The sequence below is a fragment of the Artemia sp. Qi Xiang Cuo genome, chromosome 20 (assembly GCF_049724085.1).
Source record: "Artemia sp. Qi Xiang Cuo chromosome 20, ASM4972408v1, whole genome shotgun sequence".
NCBI lineage: Eukaryota > Metazoa > Arthropoda > Branchiopoda > Anostraca > Artemiidae > Artemia > Artemia sp. Qi Xiang Cuo.
In genome coordinates this window covers 17,849,693-17,868,726 of record NC_142813.1, presented here as the reverse complement: position 1 = coordinate 17,868,726, position 19,034 = coordinate 17,849,693, and the positions used below count along the sequence as shown (strand labels likewise).

The following is a 19,034-nucleotide window of genomic DNA, read 5'->3' as shown; positions in this document are numbered from 1 at the left end:
CAACTGAATAAAATTTTACGGTCGCAAAAGCAACAGATGTTCTAGCAGTTTTTACTTTGTCGACGCTGGTGCAACTGAATTAAATTTTACGGTCGCAAAAGCAACGTATGCTCCAGCAGTTTTGACTTTGTCGACGCTGCTGCAACTGAATAAAATTTTACGGTCGCAAAAGCAACAAATGTTCTAGCAGTTTTGACTCTGTTGACGCTGGTGCAACTGAATTAAATTTACAGTCGCCTAGCTCGCCCAATTCCAGAATAATGATTTAAACGAACTGACATCAACAGAATTAAAGACCCTGTCAGAATCATTTCTCCAGAACAGACATTTTGACTATTTTGAGTTAAAAAACATTTCCTTAAGCACTAGATGCAAGGAGTTACATTTACGATTTGGACCCAAAATATCCGACTGAATTTGAGTCATTGATATACAGAGGAATCGGTTGTGAGCACTACAGTTATCCCTAACTAGCCACTCTACTACTGTGGGTCGAGTGCTGCTACTTGAGTCCTACCCAAACTTCAAAGCAAAAGAATAGTTTATAGCATCAATACTCTTGTATAAGAAAGCAAAACCTTGGAATATAATAATGCTGTCATAATAATTACGGTGGATGAATTAGCGTACTTAGTACTAATCTACCTAAATAATTGGTTTAAATCTTTAACTCCCAGCCAATCACTAATCTTCATCTCTAAAAACAATCATATGACTTTATGCAATGGGAACTTGAATTCTGAAGCCAAGTGACTGTTTTTCATAATAACATTTAGTAAGTTCAATTAAAATTGTTAAGAATTATATTCGAGGTTTTGGTACGTTTTCCCTGTTTTCTTTCGAGGCTGGGAGATTGATTCGAGTCTTTGACGGTAAATTTATTTATGTGGTTTTGATGACAAAGTCGTGAGATAAGTTATTTTGGGGAGGTGGGTGGCTTAAGCTAATTTTTTGTTGGGGGGGGGGGGTAAGACATTTCTAAAATCTTCACAAAATAGCATACACGATATTTTTTTTTTCATTCTTATGCTTGTTATCCGATGAGCTCTTTGGCTAGTTTACTAATATTTGATTCAATTTAGGTCATTCAATTCAAATTCCGTTAATTTCAGTTCCTATCAACCATATTACACGAAAAAATTTAGTTTCCTAGAAGGACACACCAATGTCCTGCATTGAAACAACCTATTTCTCTATCTCAGCCCCTCCATCATTTGCTCGACCAAATCATAAATCCATGTTTTCCTAGTAAACTAACTTTCTGCCACAACTATCCCATTACCCCCCCCCCACCCCCCCACCCGCCGAAAAAAGAGTAAATAATAATCAGCTACCTCAAGAACAATCAATCAAGGAAAATAATTGTAGGAGGAAAAATAATAACTAATAAAGCCAGTCAACATACAAAGAAATTCCGCTTAAATTCAAATTCATATTCAAATTAAAACCAAGATACTTGCATTCAAAAACTTGCAAAATAAACTTACCATCAAAGATAAATTTAAAAACAGTATTTACGAATTGGCAAACTCTGGAAAAGTAATGTCTAGATTCATTGGTTGAAAACTCGATGATGTATTAGTCAATGATCTATTTCCTTAGTCCCCGAGCTTAAAAAGGTATTGTAGCTTGAATCGTAATGTATCAACTTACATCAAGTACAGCAACAGTTCAAGGAACAAGCCTTGGGGAACCCCACAAACAATTAGATACCTTTACTGCTTATATTAGGAAGACTCCTCCATCGTAGGCTAGACTGAATCCACTATAGTTGGATACCCCTAAATACCCATGGCCTTAAGTCTGTACGGAAGAACATCCAAAAAGCACAGTTACAAAACAGCTCCTCAGGCCATTGGAAATCATCATAGATAGAAGACCTAAGCTGAGTGCCCTATTTACCACATCCTTAACGTGATGGTATCTGATGTAGAATAACCCTTACGATAACCAAAGTGTTTGTGAATTATTCCAAGTCTACGATAGTAGTCGTCCAGCCTCGTGTGAACAACTTTTTTGTACAGCTTGGAAGTCAGGGGCGAAAGCGGTATAGGTCTCTAGTTCGATTGGTCCCTTTTGTTCCTATCTTTATGTAAGGGTATAAATTTGGCTTGCTTTAGTTCTTACGGATTTTCCCAGTTTCAAGCGATGTCGGAATGATATATAATTCAATGTCGATATATAAGGAATGTCGCGATTCAGAGCCTTTAGGTTAATCCCTTGAGAGTTTGAGACCCAGGATGATTCGATTTCACCACATTTTTCAAATTCAAATTAGTAGTGTTTTCTTCGGCCCTCGATGTATAAATTATAACAGCATAAATACCACTGTTGTCCTCAACTTCTTTTCTTACAACAGTTCCTGTTTCAAACTCATAAAAAAAGCACAAATCATCAGCATTTTTTGACATAATGTTTTTCTGGTTCCCTTTTGGTTCACATAGTCAATTAGCAGGCGGAATTTGCTTTCCCCTTCCTTTGCTTTGAAAGCTCTAGTGTAAAATCTATTCCTTCAATGTTCACTTTGTTTCTGTGCATTTTAAACTCCTTTAGATATTTATCGGATATGCACGTAGCATCAAATGAATTTTAGGAACTTAAGTTTTAAATTAAATAAATTTAAAACTTAAATTAATATTTAATTAATAATGCAATATATTTTGCACGTAGCATTTCTCACTTTTATCAGTTGAATGATGCCTTCTGAAATGCAAGGTTTTTTTTTCGGTTAGCTTTGAAAGGTCTCTTGAGCTTTAATGAACAACATTCTTTATAAACAGGAATGGGTGGGTTCATGTATTTATGTTCATTAAGTACCATCTCTTTCATCATAAAGTTCATTTCAAAAATTACAATCAGTTTTTCTTGAAATTTTCAGAGATTCTCACTTTACATTTCCCGAACTAAGATGTTTGATTCTTTTTTTTTATCACAGAAGCTAGAATTCAAACATTCAATCCGGCATATTAAAGTCAAATAAGTTGATGCTTGGATATATAGCAACACCGTAATGGCTGCTGCTAACTAACTCGTATGGAAAAATCACCAATCAACGGGGTAGAATGTTCACTAATCATTGATTGTATCGTGTTCAGCAGAAGTATATACCTGAAATCGTGCAATTCAATATAACTGAATTAAAACCACTACAATTCAAAATATTACAATTGAAATCTTCTAGTGTTATACTTACTTCAGTTATACGTTCTAGTTGAGCATACATGTCCTAAATTGAGTCTTTTGGATCGTTGCTAGGGGTCAGTATGCCAGGAAAATTGTTTTTTTATTTTTGTTTAATTCAGCTTCTATACTAAAAATATCAACGTTACATTTCAATCCACAGATAGTCCACTGATCTCTTTCTTCCTCTCTGGCTCTCTCTCACTCTCAATTTTCATTTCTTTTTGTAAAATGCGGAATTTTACTAATAAAATATATAATATTGCATCTCCACGTCACAATAATATGATAACATTCACAAATTTTCCCCGTAAAGTTCCATCGTCAAGCACGGAAACGTTCACAAACGAATTAAATATTGAAACCTTTTTTCCAAATCCGCTAAAGAGAAAACAGATCCTATTCTTGGTAGCTACGTATATAGACTCCACTATTCCTGTGGTAAATTTTATATTGGGATGGGTAATATATTAAGAGATAGAAATTTTTGGGGATAAAGAATTTGGGAAGGTTTATTGGACTGGGCATGGAGCATAGAGATCATTTTCTTTAGATTTATTTTTTATTTTATTTTTGTTTAGTTTATAATAAGGGTGTTTTCATTTATTATTTTTGAAGTTGCTATTCTGGGTGTTATGGTATGTTTGGAGGGTACAAAGTATCAAACCTCTTGGTATCGAGCCCAAGCCCACAAATATTAACTGAAAGGTTTTTTTATAGTACCATAAAGACCATGGTCCAGTAGGGCTTTTAGTGTTAATAAATCATATCATATCGTTGGATTAACCCATCAACAGTTGGGAAATAGGAACATGAACACAAACCGTCAAAAGACGAATATCTAAAGCCTGGAAGTAAAAAAGATTATTTTGAACCAGCTTTTGGGCCTCTGGAAAGCTTTCCATCTCTTAGGAAAGCAGTTGAAATAAAAAATACACTGTAAAGGTCTCACTTTTAACAGAGATACTGGCGATATTTTTGTAAAACTTATTCGTAATAATATATTAGAAACTTAGTAAACATCACCTCTCATTATAAAAGGCAAGGGGAGCCTCAGCCCCCCCCCCCCTATATTTTTTAATATTCCTAGATCTTGGAAAAAACTTCTTTTTTTAAAAAAAATTCATTGACAATTGCTTTTTTTGGTATTTCCATTGAAAAATTAAAAAAAAATATCCCTCCTCCTAGACATTGAAAAATAAATCCCCCCATAAAAATAAATTTTCCTGAATTTATGTCACTGTCTCTTTGCCAAAATATTTATATTATTCCTTCTTATTCTTCTTATTCCTTTTTATTCCTTCATTTTTTACCCTTCGTTTCTTCGAAAGTAATTTTTTTCGGATTTTTGATCAGAAAACCTTACTAATTCCGGTTTCTACACATCTCTCAAGGATTTTATGGGGAATCATAATTTTTCAAGTTCAGATAAACACGTGTTTCGTCGTTAAGTATTATTGTGATAGTTGCTATTCTGGGTGTTATGGTTTGTTTGGAGGGTCCAAAGTATCAGACCTCTTGGTATCGAGCCCAAGCCCACAAATATTAACTTGAAGATTTTTTTCTAGTACCATGAAGATGAATCAAAAGGCTCTCCTTTTGAGCGAATGCTTTCCGAATGTCAGTTGTCTCGCGAGCTGAAGACTGTATTTGACTGGTAAGTTCTTATGAAAAAAATTTATTGAAATATATGATAGAAAAAAAAAATCTTCAGTGTAAGAAGTTAGGAAACTAGTAAGAATAGCATACAATAAATGAGTTTCTGGAAGCAACTTGGGATTTAAAAAAGTACCTATCTTCATGCAGACCTGTAAATCAATTTTCATAATCACGAACTTAAATTCTGAAAGAGTCCGTTTTCGTTTCGGTCGCAGGATTTCACGTCGACTTATAAAAAAATATCGGAAACATGCATTTGATCTAAAAAAAATCACATTACATAATAAAGTAATTTTTTTCCAAATCAAGATATAGAGCAACATATAAAACTGAAAATAACCATGAATTATTGTTTACTGAAAACATTTATATTAAACAAAAACCAGCTAAAACTTGATTATTTGACGCAAAGGAGAATAAATATGCTTTAGCTTTCTCGACTAGTATATTTCTTTTCTTTCTTTTTTCTTCTTTTTTTTGGGGGGGGGGCGGATTTACTTTAACGTATATATCATATTTAGTATAATCCAAACGTAAGGATAACTCCCATCTTAACTTTGCCTGGATGAGCTGCCGTCCCCAACCCCTCTCGTCACGTCCCCCAACCCCTCGTCCCCAATCCCCAACCCCTCTTTACGCTAAAGCTCGACCTCAATACCTCAACAGTCTCGGCACTCAACAGCTGGGCAAAAGTGTGCAACGTTGTATACGCGTTAGTATTTCGGTCTAAACGGTCAAACTGTTCATTTTCAGTGGAGTCCAGATATATTTAGGGACAAAATTGTCACGCCTTGGCAGTATGACTTCTGAAGCTGGAAAGCTGTATAAACAGCTGCTTGACAGTACTGAAACCCTTGTCTATTCCTGAATTTCTACTCGATTATGTTTTTGCCCTGTTACATCCAAAAATGATAGAATATCGTTTAGAATATAATTTGAATACAATTTATATTATATTAATTATATTTTTATTAATTATGTTATATTAATTATATTAATTTATATTTATATTATATAGAAATGATAGAATATAATTTGAAATAAAATGACGGAAACTGACACTTTGTTGCAGTGCAAACTATGTTATTGCATAAATTGAACTCTAATTTTAGTTTTTTTTCGAATAAGTCTTTCAATATCATACGCCCACTGGTTCGATACGATCCCCTGGATAATTAAAACCAGTATTTGTTCTTGAGAAATTTTTATTTTTTATTTGGATGCTTGAAACCTCCCTTACTCTAGGGCTTTAAGCCATTTTGGATTTGATACTATCAATTTCATCTAAATAATCCTATTTTTTGGAATGTCTTCCCCCCCCCCCTGTATGATTATAAGAATTATGAGTAACTTTCGTGGAGCTTCATTAAATTTAATGCATTGGAGTAATTTAAATTGTAATACAAATTCTAATTTTATTCATCAAGAATAGTTCATTGTCAAGAATAGTTTGAGTAATTCCTTTAATTTTTTTCCTTTTGTGGTGTATTTACATTTGAATTAAATTGCATTTAAATTTAATGTATTTAAATTAAATTGGAATAATAATTGTATATTTTGTCGATATTTTTTTCTGGAGTTCTGTTTTTTTTGGTGAGCATTGATTTTAACTAACTGTTCATTATCAAGAATAGTTTGAGTGATTTCCTTTTTTGTGGATTTCCTTTTTTGCTTTGTTTTGTTTTGCTTTTTGTTTTGATTTCCTTTTTTCCTTTTGTTTTTCCTTTTGTGGTGTATTTAAATTTAAAGTGATGTATTACTCATTTAAATAATTTGTAAATTTTTGGTAAGCTACTTTGTGCGTTAAGTTTATTACCTTTTTCAGTCATTTTGGTATTTTAAGACCCATATATGGGTTTCAATAAATTCTTTTTTAGATTAATTTCTCTTATTTCTAAACTTATTTCCTGGGAAACTTCGGGGGACTAATCTTTGTAGTTCGTTTTTGGAGCCTCAAGTGGATTCTCTTTCGATCAATTCATAGCTTAAAATTTTTCTTTAGTTTGATATACATCTTATTGAAATAGAACTTCATGTCCCGCAGTCGAACTTGAGTAAGCTTTCTGATAATTTCTGATAAGTCCTTGGGCACCAAACAGGTCCAAATACCCTAAAATCAAAATTTTAAAATAACTATTTTAACCAAAACTGTCAAGAGCTCCAACAATGTACCTTCGAGGGTAACAAGGCAAGTAAAGCCCGGGGGTGAGATCCCCAGACTGCAGGGTGGTCGTGTAAAACAGAGGCCTCATACATACATTTTAATGGAAAGCTGGACATGTTACACCTTATCAAATCAGAATCAAGCAAAGATTTTCAATCTGTATGATTGAAGGATCAAGGCAAGGACTTTTTTCTGTGTCCATCCATCCCTTATTTTTTTAGTAATGGCGTCTAAAATCAATTATAGTTGAGGAAATATTTCACAAATGATGTAATTCAATCTGAATAATTGAAGGGCTTTATAAAGAGGGTCCCTGGGCCCTTTTCTGCCAAACATAATATTCTTCAAAACATATGTAGGTGCTGTACTTCTTTTGAACTTCCTATTACAACTTCCTTCCCTATTTGAACTTCCTTCTTTTGTACTTCCTATTACAAAATAACAAAAAAACTGTTATTTTTTCTTAGTCAACTGAACTAATGTTATTTTCAAGGGGCGAGGAGGAGATGAACAAAGGAAGGAGGGGAGGAGAGGGAGGAGACGAAGGAGGGTCACGAACGACCTTGATATAAACTTTTTAGCGGAGGTTTAAGTTGAAGTCTCGAGGATAATAAAAATTTTGAAGAATCAGTTTATAATTGAAAAGCAAGACATGACTTTTGTGTTTCTCCAAATGATAGTTAAAAAGAAAACTAATTGTTTGAACTGATAAGTGGAAACCTATGCAACCATATTTATTTTAAATAATTAGGGAAAACGGGTAATTCAGGTTTGATTGGGAAAGCCCACTATATGCTGCTATGCAGTTCTTATTAGTTGCTAGACCAATCAAAAAGGAAAGATATATGGGTGAAGAATCCACAAAAAAAAAAGGTAAAAACTTTTGGCAGCAAAAAGTCTAAAAAGGTGTAGGTTTCTTTTGAAGGCGTAGCTTTCTCTGAGAATCGACAGATTGTTTATATTTGAGTTTTTACGGACGAAAAAAATGCTAAAAATTTACGGATTAGTTTTGCTTATTTATTTTTACGATTCAACCTGGTAACATTGACAATAATGTAATACTACCCTGAAAACTTATAAATTTTAAGCAACCGAGGGAAAAATCTTAGAAGACCACGGTTTTTAGTTATGAATGGACCCAAGATGAGTCCATGGGGCAAAGCGCATTTTTGTTCTCATGTCCTTCGTCGTCTAGAAGTAATGTGAAAATTCATCAAATGCTGCGACATTACATAAGTTTACGAGTGGGCTGTGGTACTTAAAATGTCGGAGAATCATTAGAGATCTGGGTAAGCTGTTATCCAAAAGAATGAACAAAATAAGGCTAAAATTGGAAATAACATCGAACACTGGCTAAGAAGATCGAACACTGGCATCAAGTATGTGATTGGTCGAAGAGCCATTGAAGTTGACAGTGGAAAAAATCTGGTCGACAATCACAGCCTTTAAAATTTCAACTGGCAATCAAAAATCTTGAAACGGACTCTTACAATTAGAATATTAACAAAATTATTCAAATTCAACAGCTACACATTCTATCCATTAATTCATTCACCGTCCTCAGTAGATAATTCCAAAGGAGATAAAAATAAAAAGTGATGAATCTGAAGTCTGATATCCTTCCTCAAGCTTAGCAGATGTAAAACTACATTAGGGTCAAATTAGAAATTTGTCAACTTTAAACTTTTTCCTAGATAGGTGAGAAATGTGTTTTTCCTTAATGTTTCTTTAGTTGATTTGAATTTATTTTACTATATAAAAGCTCATGTACCTCGCAAAGTTAACAGGGTTCACTTCAAGATATGTTTTCGTTTGAAGAAATTCAGTATGAAGAAGTAAGGCTTTTTTTCTTGTAGTTTGCCTTTTTGAATTTTTTGTTGAGATGAGTAAAATTAAAAACTGGGCTTGTTTGATGTTTTTCAGTCTATCCAAAGATTACATCTAACTTTCAAGATGTTAAAATTAACATGGGTCAAAACTAATTAAGTATTCGGAGGAGTGGTAAGTGGGCTAACATGGGGTTTTCGCATTCTCATTATAAATTTTGCCAGCCCTCAGACATAACCGTCCTTAGCTATGTCCTCCAGCTTAATATTTAGCTTATGAAATATCTCTAACTAGTGCTTAATCCCCACCGGATCTTTCTCAAATAGAACCCTTCGCGTTTCCAGGGCTGAATTTATTTAAACATTTACAATGTTATCTTTTATATATTTTGACATTTCAACATTTAGTATGCAAATCTTGAGTGTCCAATAACATCTTAATATTTAGATATGTCTAGAACTTTATCCAATAACTTTTCTCAGTAGAAAACAAAAATATTCGTTTACCATAACAAACCATAAACTGAAAATAAAAATTCTGGTTCAAAAAGATATAATTTAACTATTAAAATCGGCCTTATTTTTAGATTCAGCTAAAATGTTGTGTCGTTTCCGATAGTGTGTTTTATCCTTATCAAATGGTCTAAAGTTGAAATCTTGCTCTCTCGCAAAATTCACCATATTTGGTGGTAAATCACCAACGGTCGCAACCCTGACCACACTTCAACTTTGCAGGCAGGATTCTTCACGACTTTGGTGACGCTCCAAAGGCCGGTCGGGGAGCAGATTAAATTTAGAATAAAGCCGAGCGCTCCTTGCTTTCGGAAATAGATTAAAAGATAAATGACACTTTGATTTCTAAATTGATTCACTTTGATTCCGATAGTGTGTTTTATCCTTATCAAATGGTCTGAAGTTAAAATCTTGCTCTATCGAAAAATTCACCATATTAGGTGGTAAATCACCAACGGTCGCAACCCTGACCACACTTCAGCTTTGCATGTAGGATTCTTCACGACTTTGGTGACGCTCCAAAGGCCGGTCGGGGAACAGATTAAATTTAGAATAGAGCCGAGCGCTCCTTGTTTTCGGAAATAGATTAAAAGACAAATGACACTTTGATTTCTAAATTAGGTAGCATTTTGTTTCCTTTTTACAATCATACACCGTGCTTTTTCCATTCGAAGGTTTATCAGAAGCGTTCTGTGGCCATATGTAATTCCATAATAATTGAACAAAGTTGAATTCTTTCCACCTTGAGGTGTTCCAAATATCTTAGCTTTTAGAAGAATTTCTTATATTGATATTATGGTCCTATTAGGTCATGTTGTTGTGAAGAATATTGCTGAAATTTTCTATTATTTGTTTGAAGTTTTTTATTGTCTATTATTTGTTTTCTGAAGTTATTATTTCTAGCATACGGACTGAAGGAAGAATTCATGTTCGTCTTAATGGTTGGGTACTAGTCAGTTTCTGTTTACCCCAAAAAGCTTATAGTTTGCACTACCCACATTTGTCGATAAAGGTAAGTGCAAAATTAGTTTGTATTGTCTGGGGGGGGGGGTAGTTGGGACACCCTCGAAAATATCATTTGAGGAAGGTACTGTGGGCGTTTCCTAAGGGTTGAAATTACAAACAGTAGAATCTGGAAAGGGGTAATTGTGGAGAAATATTTTCTTTCCACCATGTTATCATCCGAAGGAAATTGTTATCCCTGCATTTCTGCAGGGATATGCATCCCTGCATATCCCTGAAATTGTTATCTTGCATTCTATCCCTCCCCCAGAAATTCTAAAATGAAGCTGCTGTGTATTGCCCTCCAAGGATTGAAATAGGTGATTTTTTAGTTGGAAATGTAATAGGTAGGCTGAAATATTTTAATTTAGCATAAATGATAAAAAGATGGAAACAGGCAATATCATTACAGTATAATCAATTATATTTACTTCCTAAGGACAAAATTGATTTTACAAGAAACTGAAGATTCCTGTCAAAACCATGAAGATACAGCCTGAGTTCTGGACTACCTGAAGACCCTATCTGTTTGACGACATGCACGAAAAAAAGCAGCATATTTTTGTCAGGACAGGATAAAACTATTTCACTCCTCTCCTCCCCCTCCCCCAAATAAAACAAAATTCCTGAAAGTTCTAGCTGGATACTCCAGTCGTGAGACAAAACAGCTTAGACTTTTCAAAATACGAAATTTTCTACCTTTAATGAAGCCTGGCTTATGTAATTCTTATTATCAGAAATTTATGCTGTTTATTCAACACTCTCCTTCAAAGAGGAAAATAGGAAATGGAAGTCATTAAAGCTAACTTAAAATGGAACGAGTCATGAAACAAAGAGTCTAAGAGACTCTTTACCTCGCCGTGCTGAAGTTAAGCTCAGATTGATAAATTGTATAGCGGAAGAAAGAGATAGAAATCTAGATGTTATGCTTCTATTTTCATTTTCTAGAAGAAAAAAATGTCTTTTTTTCTATTGCCATTATTTTTGGTTTTTGACTTTATTTTTGTTTTAGCCAAGTGATCTACACCAGTGCATAAGAAACTTAATGCCATACCACACCATACTCTTACTCATTGAGCGGGACGAATTACTTTCAAGGCTGCCTTTAGATTCTTCTCCGGCTTTGAAGAGGCTGATACGGGTTCTTAACCCTACAAGAAGTATACAGAGTCTAGCTGCTGACGCTGATGTTGCCTTAGATCATGTTCTTGAGGTACGATATTTCTTTTGATGTTTATGTAGGAGGAATATTCAGAAATGTAGCAACCTTAGGGCCTGTACGATGGCTAGTTAGAACTTCAGTACCAAGACGACTTAAATGGTCACAGCAACTATGGTCACAGCATGTCCGTCTATGCAAACTTCTAAGCCTTTAAATTGACAAAGAATGGATATAGGAGCTTGAAAACATTGTTTAGGAGACAATTTCTAAGGCTCTATTTCTAAGAGCTCTATTGACCTGACGCAAATGCTAACTAACATATAAAGAAAACCCTTAACTACTTTTAATTTCTTAATAACTTGAAATGAATAAATTGGTAATGTTTTCCATATAACACAGAAATTAGATAACCAAAAATATATACAGCATTCTTTTAATCATTCAAAATTCTTTCCAAATACAGTAGTCGCTACTGTGGCAATTACAACCCATGAGTCAACCCCACCGTTTCAATCTAAGGGTCCCAGTCGAGTTGTATGCAACTACATTTCACCCCTAAAACTTGTATTTTCTGGTTTATGTATATATATATATATATATATATATATATATATATATATATATATATATATATATATATATATATATATATATATATATATATATATATATATATATATATATATATATATATATATATATATATATATATATATATATTTATATATAAATATAAATATATATATATATATATATATATATATATATATATATATATATATATATATATATATATATATATATATATATATATATATATATATATTAGGTTGGTTTAAAAAAAAACCTTTTGTAAATACCCTGATGACAAAAATTTATGAGACTTTCACAACGTATTGAGGTCAGATCGGATTTTGGCTCAAAAACAACGTTGGGAGTAACTTTAGTTTTTCGCCAATCTTTTTTTTTTTTTTAAATCCCAAAATCTATTCTGATAAATGTTCTGATGTACAGAAATTAAGCCCTTTTCTTCCATTCCCACAGAGGTAAGATCGGGTCCAACCCTGAAGTAGCAGAAGTAAGACATTAGTTACTTCCCAACAAGTTTGACCTTGTTTGACAACCTCTTCTAGTAGATATCGTCATGACAAGGACGGACAGACCACGCTCCTCCACAAAGAGTGGGATGGATACCGGTCTCCAGAGGGCACAACTAGGACACTTAACCATACTTTCTTCTAAGTTTGTTCGAGGTCCAATGGCTCCTTTAGTGAATGCCAAGAGGTTAGGAGCTTCACTCCTACGCAATGGTTGGTTTGCGCCCGAATACCCAATATTCCCAAGTAAGACATTGGCTCTTCCTTTCCAATCAAGTGTAGTTTTAGATTCGATGTCTCTTCGGCATGGTGTCCCGATGATAAGAATTTAGGATCTTTCTTTCTCCTTTTCCAGCCATTGGATCGATCCTTAATCATAACAAAGACAGAACTATCAGAAATATTTCTAGTTCTAGATAGTTGTTGTTAAGATTATAGGGGGACATCTACTTTTCCGATACATTTCCTGGAGATATTAATTTAAGGAGCCCCACTTCCACTGTGGAGGTCGGGCTATGCTCAGTTGCTTTAAAAGCACAACTTGAATACTAGTTTTTCCTGTCTCTCAATTTTAGTTGGGTTCTTACGTCTTCCTGTGTTAGGGTTTACAGCGCAAGCAACAATCTTCATCAGTGGACACACTCCAGACTGATTCTGGCGAAAGATTTGTTAAAATTCAAGGTGAGGTTGAAACTTGTGGGTCTTAATCTATTAGATCTACAAACGTTGATGCATGTGTAGTTATTTTTGAGGTAGTACAATTCTTTAAGGGTTTTGATGAGGTGTCGGTTGATTGTATAGTTGGAAGGCCAGAATTATTTTTGTTTATTTGTTCCATTTTCTTTGAAAAATCAACCTCAGTTTTTCATTCGTGTCTTGGAAACATCATAGTAGTTTTTTGTTTATCAAGCTGTTAAGATCCCAATTATCTAGTGCTATGATATGATAGCCTATCTGCTACCAGTCTTTGATCTTTAACGCCACACCAGTGCCGCCGACGGTGCCGCTAGAGTATAGTAACGCAATCAAGCGGTTTAATGGTTCTACAATTTCTTCACGCACTCGTATTGCAACCAGTGTGTGTGTGTGAAACGTGTACTGCCTTTTCAAGGGCCAAATTATTGGTCAAGGGTGCCTTGACATGTGTCACCACCGATAACTCTCTAGCTATCTCTTTGGAGGGTAAACGAACCCTCCTGTCGATATATTAATGAGGGTACTTCTTGAAAACTATTTTCCTACCCTGCCTGGGTTCGGAAAAGAAAAATAATCTGACACAGTTAGAGGAAATAACTCACTTTTAATCTCCCAATTTCAATTCGGACAAAACATGAACTCTGAACTCTCAAAACGGGCTAACACGAAAGGACTATTTTCACACCAAGAAGCCTGGTGTAGGAGTGGACCCTAGAATGGCCCTGGCCAATCTGATAAATGAGGGTTTAAAATTTTTGAATAACATTATCTATTAATGGCCTAGATCAAACAGACAGAAACAGATTTTAGAGCCCCAGCATCTAGTATAAAAGTTCCCTCTACCTATAAAAAGTATATAACCCCTTGGAGCAATAACCCCTATTTATATGTTCATTTCCCCGTTTGCACCATGAAAAGCAGTACGATTTTCCAATTATTTGTAAGGGTCCGCGAGAGTAACAGTACTTCTTGTTGTATAATTTTGGGAATATATGTCAGAAATTTATTTTAAGTTTCCAGTTTTTTTTTTTACTTCTACCTTCAACACCTCATAGACATGCAAAAATGATGTAACATTAGAAATTCATGCGACGTAAATAATATAATAAATAATATAATTGTTTCATTTCTTAGACAGGAAAACACAAACTTTTATGGTTGGTTTACATCTGAAGTATTTCTGTGAAGGCAGAACAAAAACTTTGTATTTAGTGCCCTATTTTATCAAAAAGTAACTTTTTTTTACTTCCACTTTAGCTTCTCATAGAAATGCAAGCATGATGTAACATTAGAAAATCATGTGACAACGATAGGCGCAAGCATCCAAAAGGTGTTAATTTATGAAAGACAAATTTCATAAAAGACTAAAAAATTGATTGTTTCAAATTTTTGTTTCAAATATGTTAAACCGGGACTTGGGCACATACTGAGTATTTTGGATGTTTGTTCGGCTATCCTGAAGCTAAAAAAGAAGGGCTTTAAAGAAGTAGATAATCACTGTGGCATACATCTGGTCTAGTGACTTTCTTCTTTTTTTTTTACGGTTATAATTACTCTTGTCGTCAAAAAAAGGTAAAGACCGTCTGAATTCACTACTGATCAGTTTTATTTGGCTGAAGTATAAATGTTTACTGAAAAAATATAAATGTTTTTACTTTTATAACTTTAATAAATCAAATAATATTAACATTTTGATTACTAAATATCAGTATATGTTTATTAAACTGAATGCACATTCATTTGTATTTTTTTCAGCAAAGTGTAAATTATGTTCTGGCCTTGGGAAGGCATAGGGGTTTTGAGTCCTACTCATGTTAATTTTTGCTCGTTTTGGGTTTGACTCGGATATTTATTGTAATTTCTGCTCGTTTTGGGTTTCATTTATTTATCGATGCTGATTTGTGGTAGTTTCACGCTTGGTAGATTATTTGATTTGATTTTTGCTCATTTTTTGTTTAATGGAGTTCTTTACTTTTCTTTGAAAAACTTATTTTGTGGAAAAAGTTTTTTTAAAATTAATTTCTGTTCGTTTTATATTGACACAATCTTTTTAGGGAAAAAGAAAATACTTCTTTAACTCTTTTTGTTTTTTAAGACTTTATAGTTTGGCCTGCTATTTGGATGTTGGAGAAAAATGTTCAACAATTTTTAACAACATACACCCTTTTAAAAATTTGGACACAAATAGTAGTGTTTAATTTAGTTTCATACCTCCTCTAGTTCACCTGAAATCGAAAACTTGATACCATTCGCAAAAAAAAATCTGTTTATTTTCTTTGATAGCTTGGATACACTTACGCTATTTTGATTTGGTTAAATTTTAAGAGCAGAAGTAGTTCCGAAAGTTTGAACATTATACCCTCAGTCGTTCTTGGTATACTGCTGAGATGCCTTATTGGGAATTAGCATTAACATAGTGAATTTTTATTTAATCTTAGGCAACATTTAGTTTTTAAACATAATGGGCAATTGGGAGGGTGGGCGTGGGATGAGGACTAGTTGCCCTCCAATGACTTTCGACTATTAAAAAGGGCATTAGTCCTTTCTATTTTCAATCGAATGAGCCTTTTTCGAAGTTCCTATGACAACTCCTTCGATACGAAGCGCCCTGGTCCAAAAATAAGAAATAATACATTGTACCAACATCGATCTTTACTATAAAAATGTTAAGCCTTCCAATCACTTTCGACTTTGAAAAGGGCACTAGCCCTTTCAATTTCCAATCGAATGATCCCTTTTTGAGTTTCTAAGACAACACTCTCTATAAACGCCTTATATGCCCCCAGGGCACAACTTACAACCCTTACCCTGAGAGCTGTGGGGGATTATCATCCTCTTAGATATAATTTCTGGACCTCTCGACTACTTTGAACAAAATGGCTATCTCAAAATTTTGGTTGGATGTGTGTGGATAAATGTTGGGGGTGGAAGGGGTGTTAGTTGCCTTCCAATCACTTCCGACTATTAAAAAGGGCACTAGCCATTTCAATTTCCAATCAGATGAGCCCTTTTTGAAGTTTCTACGACAACGCTTTCTATGATTGGATGTGTTTCGGGAAATAGTGGGCATGGAAGGGGTGTTAGCTGCTTTCCAATCACTTTCGACTATTAAAAAGGGCACCAGCCATTCCAATGTTCAATCGAATGAGGCCTTCTCGAAGTTTCTGAGACAACACCTTTGATACGAAGTGCCCGGGCATGGGAGAAATAAAATAATAATAATACTTGATGCCAACATCGTTCTTTACTTAGGCAGTGCGATTGCACTGCCTATGAAATTAGCCGCAACCACGTGCAGAGATTAATGTCTTATTTTTTATGTACGAGCGCTAAAGTCAAAACTTTTTCCGACCACAACGTCTGCAGTGCTTTTGATTTGGGCGTCCATGGGCAACCACTTGTTTCTGCCGTTAAGAGAGGTTTTGATGAACCAGCTATTGCCACTTTTAGACACATGTATTCTAAGTTGAAGGTTGGAGTAAAGGTAGTAGATACCCGACTTTCGCTTGTCTATTATGTCCCTTGCCAGTGTAAAAAGGCATTTGCCAACGCGCTCTATCATCACGGCCTCTTTATATTAGCATTTTTACATCCTCAGAAGCCGGATTTCACTAAAAACGTATTTTACTTTCCAAGGGGCTTATTTGTTTCTTTTAATTATGTGGGTGACATTTTGAATCTGATCAGATGTGTGTGGGACATACAGAGTAAATTAATTATTTTTTTTAACGAATATATGATCGTAAACATAGAATTCCCCTCCAGGAACAGCGTGGTGGTTATTTTTAACGATCGTTAGAAAGAGTCAGCACCTGTTGCATTTACAGTAGTAAGTAATCTAGATGCCACCGCAGCATCAACACTGATTGCCATTTGTGTTTAACCTTAACTTTGTACGGTTCAGTAAATAGTTTAAAACAGAAAATTAGAAGAGCGTTTGAGATGGTTCTGTCTTGCAGGGGCCCATATAAACATCGCATTTTGGTGCGAATTAATATGTACGAAGCAATGGTCAATTTTGTGTAGATGTTGTCTTTCTGTCCTCAAAGTTTTATTCTGTTGCCATTATTGTGTCGACCATTCGATTCAGTTGCGACCAATTTAATATGTTTTAATTTTAAATGTTCGTTCATTCGTTGTATTTTTTTATTTTCTGTAGTCTCGTTCTCGCCACCTTGTACGGTTATTGGTATATAGCAATTTTAAATTGATAGGTGATAAGATTGAGTATGACAATTGCTAAGTATTAAAATTCGTACATTCATTCACTCTATATTCAGGCCTCAATTCAAATGTTTTTGATTTCAGCAGGCTTTATCAAATCAGGCTTTATCAGGCTTTATCAAATGTTTCTATGCAAATAGTCCATCAATTGCTGTCCAGCCCTGATTACATTGAAGTGAATTTAACCCTTTCCGGATTTAAGTTTTTGTCCTTATGAGTAAACAGAGAAAACAATTCAAGTTGATTATGGAAAGTATTTGAATTAGGATAAGCATCTATAAACTTTTATTTTCCGTTTCAGCTTTGTGGATATCTAGTTTATTGGGCTTTTGGAACCCCAATATTTCCCTTGTGCGATGCAAACGCCTATGTTATAGCGCCTTTTACTCCGTCTTCAGCGTAAGTAGCTTTCGTTTTTTTTTCGTAGTTTATTCATTTGTAGTCCTCCCTAGGCCCCCCCCCCATTTTTTTTTCAGACTTGTAAAAACGTACCGAAAATGCATAGGCCTATAAAAAACTTTCGATGCTTTTTTTTAAGTTTTTTGTACCCCCCCCCCCCCCGAACAAAAATTTTGGGTACAGCCTTGACTGTCGGTATGAATTTCGGAAGAAGTGATGGGGATATTAAGTGATGGGGATAAGGAGAAAGAAATAGAGCACTTATCAGTCAGAATTGATTTATCAATTTTTTGTGATGAAATAAAAATAGCAGAACAACGACGCAAAAAAAGAAAAATACTTTTATTTCTTTTCAAGTCTTTTTCTTTCTTTTTTTTCTTTTCTTTTTTTGTTACATGCTAATCTTTTGTGGTAGAAGCAAATCTTAATAAATTAGAACCACGGTTAACCTTTGTGCTTTAAAGTTTTGAAAAGGATATTTTAATCATTAAATGAGAAACTTCGCTTTAGCAAAAATTAGATTTAAAAGGAAAATAAAAACTTTGACTGAGAACCGGAAACAATTAAAACCGCTGAAAGTGTAGTTTTACTCAGCAGAACTAGAAAGACCAAAGATTCCAAGATTTAATAAAGCGTAAGTTTAATTGGAGGTCTAAATTTCTTCGGATACTTTCAATTTTCTGAAAGTAAGTACAGCAAAATATTCAGGACCAAGTTAGGGCTCGGAATCTCCCGGGTGTATGTGTGTGTGTGTTTGTGTGTATTTTTCCTTATATAAAATCTGTAAATATTTGCTGTAAAACAGTAAAAATCATATTGAATTGCAAACAGAAATGTTGCACAACGAAATATGCGGTTAGAAGACAAAGCAAAATTATAATTGAATGAAGAAACGTGTTAGTTTTGGTGTGTATGCGAGTCCGTGATTGATAAACAGGAAGAGGAATTAATATTTATTATATATGACACATGCAAAATTACACAAGATGACAAATAACTCTGAACAGCTGAAGAAAAAGGCTTCGAACAAGAAACGGCAGCAAATCACATTGAATAACAAACGAAAATGTGACTTAAAACCAAAGAATAACATGATAATTATGCTGTTGCAT

At 34.2% G+C, this 19,034-nt stretch overlaps 1 protein-coding gene across 3 annotated transcripts in view; it reads left to right on the top strand.

Annotated features, from left to right (window-relative positions):
• The window catches only part of Nprl3 (GATOR complex protein Nprl3), a 61,535-nt gene that overhangs the window by 24,616 nt on the left and 17,885 nt on the right, over positions 1 to 19,034 (top strand). For all 3 annotated transcript variants that reach the window (XM_089105748.1, XM_089105747.1, XM_089105746.1), the window contains exons 6-9: positions 4,749 to 4,837; positions 10,246 to 10,354; positions 11,357 to 11,557; positions 17,825 to 17,922. In XM_089105748.1, the coding sequence (XP_088961874.1) occupies positions 4,749 to 4,837; positions 10,246 to 10,354; positions 11,357 to 11,557; positions 17,825 to 17,922 (497 nt within the window). The remainder of the gene's footprint in view (positions 1 to 4,748; positions 4,838 to 10,245; positions 10,355 to 11,356; positions 11,558 to 17,824; positions 17,923 to 19,034) is intronic.